Source organism: Trypanosoma equiperdum, assembly GCF_001457755.1.
Source record: "Trypanosoma equiperdum strain OVI genome assembly, contig: ctg_574, whole genome shotgun sequence".
NCBI lineage: Eukaryota > Euglenozoa > Kinetoplastea > Trypanosomatida > Trypanosomatidae > Trypanosoma > Trypanosoma equiperdum.
In genome coordinates this window covers 1-4,515 of record NW_027124503.1, presented here as the reverse complement: position 1 = coordinate 4,515, position 4,515 = coordinate 1, and the positions used below count along the sequence as shown (strand labels likewise).

Genomic DNA, 4,515 nt, shown 5'->3' with positions numbered 1-4,515 from the left:
CCCCCCCCCCAAGAACAGCAGCAACGGGTAGAGCAAAGGCGTTCGATTTCTTTTTGGTTACGAAAACTCAACCGACAACCATTGCGTTCATTTATAACGGATTAGATTAATCTTCTCTTTCTCTCCCTCTCCCTCTCCAGGACACTCTACCAGATATTAGTGTTATCACATAGAAAAAATATATATGAACAAACTGACAGTTAAAAAAAAAAAGGTCAAAGAATAACGTAACAATAAAAAAATGAATGCACAACAAAGTTCCTAAACGACAGAGGGATTTCTCAACATCGGTTGAGTTAAGTTAAATAAGTTGACGCTCCGCTGACAGAAAAAACGATACGCCCGAGCTTCGCGGACACATTCTTTGCACAAACTCATTCAAGAACATTTTCCTATTAGACGCTACACCTTAGAAGTACTTGCCATCCACTCCCGCTCGTGTCGAGGAGATGAAAAATCCAGTTCAACGGCGTCCACTGATAGGCATGATGCAAAGAGCCTTGATGACACCAAGTATGGATCAGCCCCTGCCGCAGGCCGGCGATCCTCCATATAACCACTTTGTGCGGCAGCCACAGCGGTAGGAATTCGAATTGAGGTCCCCCGTGTACCTATTCCAAACGTTGTTTCATTTAATTTTGAGGTCTCGTGCTTCCCTATTAACCGCTCGTTATTGTCAACTCCATAAAAAATTATATCCTTGGACGAAGTTTCCTTTAATCTTTCAATATATTGATAAATGACTTCCAAACCACCCGGTGCCCGAGTGGCCTCTGTTGAGAAGTTGGTGTGAAGTCCGCTACCGTTCCAGTCGCCCAAAATAGGCTTTGCACGAAAATCTGCATCCAACCCTTCAAGCTCCAAAATTCGTAGCAACACCCACCTAGCCACAACAAGCTGATCACCCATTTCGATCCCTTCGCACGGCCCGACTTGAAATTCCCACTGTCCAAATGCAACTTCAGCATTTGTGCCACATATCTTGAGTCCCATTTGCAGGCAAACCTCATAATGCAAATCAACATGTTTCCGACCTCGGATACATTCAGAGCCAGTTGCGCAGTAGTAAGGTCCCTGGGACGCGGGGGGACAAGTGGGACACCAACCATAGGGATGTCCGTCTTTTACCAAGAAATATTCCTGTTCCATCCCAAACCATGGATGGGTACCGAGCCCTTTATCAAATATGCGACGAGCTACCGCCCGCGAGTTATCGGGTGTGGGTTCGCCGGTCGGTAAAAAGCATTCAGCGAGTACAACTATCCATGGTACTGAAGAGGAAGCACGGGGAATGCAACAGTGGTACGCATTTACAGGCTTGATGTGAATTTCAGTTATTAATCCTTCAGCTTGACCTGTTGAGGAACCGTCAAAATTCCATACAGGGAACATATCCAAACGGAGAAGCTCTTTGGGGTCCTTTTCCAAATCATCAGGTGAAATATATATGGTTCTGTCCTTGCTGCGAATATCGTGATGCGAATCCTTTCCAGAAAGCCATATGTATGTTACCCGGCAACCAACCTGCTGCACTGAAGAGTTTGTCATTGACGGAATTCCACAAGCAATCACGATGCGAATGGCTAAAGAAAAAAGGAGGGGGGAAGAAAAATCATGATATATCTCAAAATTAAACAGAAATATTTCAAAGGTAATGCCCGACAACATTGTCAGCCCACGCAGGCTCTGGTGGCAAGAAGTCCCCACACCAGCGAGCCAATATTTATTTAACTGTGAGACACTGTTTCTCACAACGTCTATGAGAAGATTTAACGCTTACTCATCATCGCCTACATCCATCCTGTTGATGCTATTTCCACAACGGACTTAACCGCTGGCGGCGTATCTGGCAAACTCTCTCCACTGTTGTCAGGGGGGAGGTAAACGGTGTCTTATAGTAGAAAGGGGGCATTCATCTGTAATATGTCGAAGCCAGCAACACATTACAACAACTTGAATTAGGGTACATTTCGTGCTTTAGCATTATGCATAAGATAACATTGACAAAAGTATCAACAAAGAGTGCAACCACGTATAACGAAAAAGCAAAGAAACGACAGTCGGCTTTCTTTACGAATTTCCGACAACAGTAGCTTTGTGTTTATAAGGGCCGGTAGAACAAGCCAAACTCAATCAAGGATAGGAACGGGTTTGTTTGTCCGTGAGTTATAAACTATAAAGTGGATCACCCCACTCAGTAGTTAGCCTCCTTCTAGAGAAATAAGATATAGTACTAGTTCCTCAAAAGTTGATTACAAATATTTACCCATATGGATTCTAGTGGCAATGGTCGGTACGAATGTAGATTGGTGAACCCCTCCCCCTTCTTTTCCTGGCCTAATATGATACATCAACACCAAAAAGGGTAAGGCGTCAGTCAAGAGACTGAATCATCAACAAAAAAAACAGAAACTTTCGCACATATATACACGAATGTTCCTACTATTCATACGCGCATGGCCGTGAAAACACTTCAACGAAGTTTTTTAAAAAAAATTCGGTCGAAAAGCGTCGAGAGCACTCTCAAATGTACGACAGTAGCAAAACTGATGCAGCCTTACTGAGTGAAACCACTGTTTTCCAATAGTTCGAAAGGCTCACGTCCATAAGTAGGTCTTTTTCTTGCCCACAGCACCGCAGTAAGTGAAACACAAATTATGTTAGCACGTCGCCTACGCCATTTACGCAGGAAAACGGTAGACCAACCAACCAGTAACAGAAATCGGGAAAATGCTAAACAAAAGCGAAGGCACTCCAATACCCTCCAATAAACAGATAATCTGATTCGGCAAAAAAAAAAAATTAATCATACGAAAAAGATGTAAGTGATGGCACATGAATTCAGCACCGCAAAAAATATACACGACTGACGGTCTTAACTCCTAGTTTGTAACAGCCGCTCGTCCCCGACACACGCTTTCTTCAAAAACAACAACAACTAAGAAACCCAATATATAACCCGTTATAGGGATCGTAAATTGATCGCATGAACACGATAGCTCGAACATACTTAACAGAAAGGGCGCAGCAAACCACGTCAATAGCTTTACCTCATAATGGGCAAAAACACAAAGATACCAAGTCCCCCCACATAGGTAGGGGAAACAGTGGCATAAATGGACAACATCCACACATAACTCAAAGGAGCTACGTATTTTTCTGGGGTACGCACCAACCGTCCAGATACAGAACGCAGCAGTGTATTGAGGTAAATGCCGCCAATTTTTCAGGGTATATAATAAATTTTTGGAAATGCAAGCTATTGGCGAGAGGGAAAAAACATGTGCGGCCTCTCATCAACATTAAAACAATACCCTCATCCCAAATTATCCATTACCTGGCACAAATAACAGAATTGGCGCCAGTAGGGGAAATCCAAAGCGGCAGTAACCACTAGATTAAAACCACTTCTCTCAGCGTTGGTGGAGCTAAGTCGCTCCTCCATCACACACACACACACACACACAAACACAGTTTATGTGCACACACGGCGCCTCACCCCCATCGCGCCTTTCGACCGAACTTTTAAAAAGCGGCAACACCATCAGCGACCTAAGCGAAGCCTCCCACACACACGTCAGAAACAGCAACATAGCCAATACTATCAAAATGAGCGCTGCCTCAGATGTCTTCCAGCGTCCACTGGACATGAAACTCATGGCAAGGAGCCGCAACCACCACCCAGCTGCCGGTAACGCCCAGAACTCTGAAGGGGGGCTCAAAACTCCGTGTAAGGCGCAACGGGCGCGAGGATCAACCAGTTGAACGCAACGCAGGGGCAACCGTACGAGAACACATCGCCCGACAGAACGTATTGGGGGAAGGAAATGTGAAATTGTCTCAAGATAACTCCGACCCCGTCATCAAAGACAACCCCACAGGGCACAAAGAGTCAGAATTTTCCCGCACGAGAGGTGATAAGGCCCCGGAACCCATTCCACTGGGAATATCCCATTGTGGAAAGAAGACGGAAGTAACCGTAGCGCGGGCGGGGGGAAAGCTTACAAAGGGGAGCTACCCTCAAACTATCTCCGGGTACCCACGACCTCGCAGTCAATCACACCGCATGTGGAAAGAAGACTTTGACCGTGCGCCCCCACGCCGGATGGTTTAATACGGGATCCCTGAAACCTCGAGAATCAAGACGGAAACAACTTATTGGAGTTGTTCTTTCGTGGCAGTTAGGTTAGCCGCCGGCCGTACACATAAACCCCGACGTGTCAAAGCCCTCCCAGAAAGAATGGAATGGCAATTGCCTCGGGTTACCCGCGGCCGCGCCGACGCACGGCGGACTGCCGGCCACCGGGGGTCCAACGCAGCTCGAGTTGCACCGAAGCACATGCCAACAAGTCCATACGCAAGATCCCCGCGGCCTCACTCTGTTACTTGCCGAAGGTCCCAGTCAATCCACTGGTTCCGGCACCCGCGCGGCTCAGTGAGATATAAAATGTTCCGGCCCCAATCGAAGGAGGTCGTCCCGGTGGAAACGTTGCGAAAGGGCGAAGTGACTTTCTG

The 4,515-nt window shown here is 46.5% G+C and overlaps 1 pseudogene across 1 annotated transcript; it reads right to left on the bottom strand.

The window, feature by feature from the left end:
- Positions 1 to 402: 402 nt before the first annotated feature.
- Positions 403 to 1,668, bottom strand: TEOVI_000261100:pseudogene (annotated as a pseudogene). The gene has a single exon. A coding segment is annotated over exon 1 (1,266 nt).
- Between the last annotated feature and the right edge of the window lie 2,847 nt (positions 1,669 to 4,515).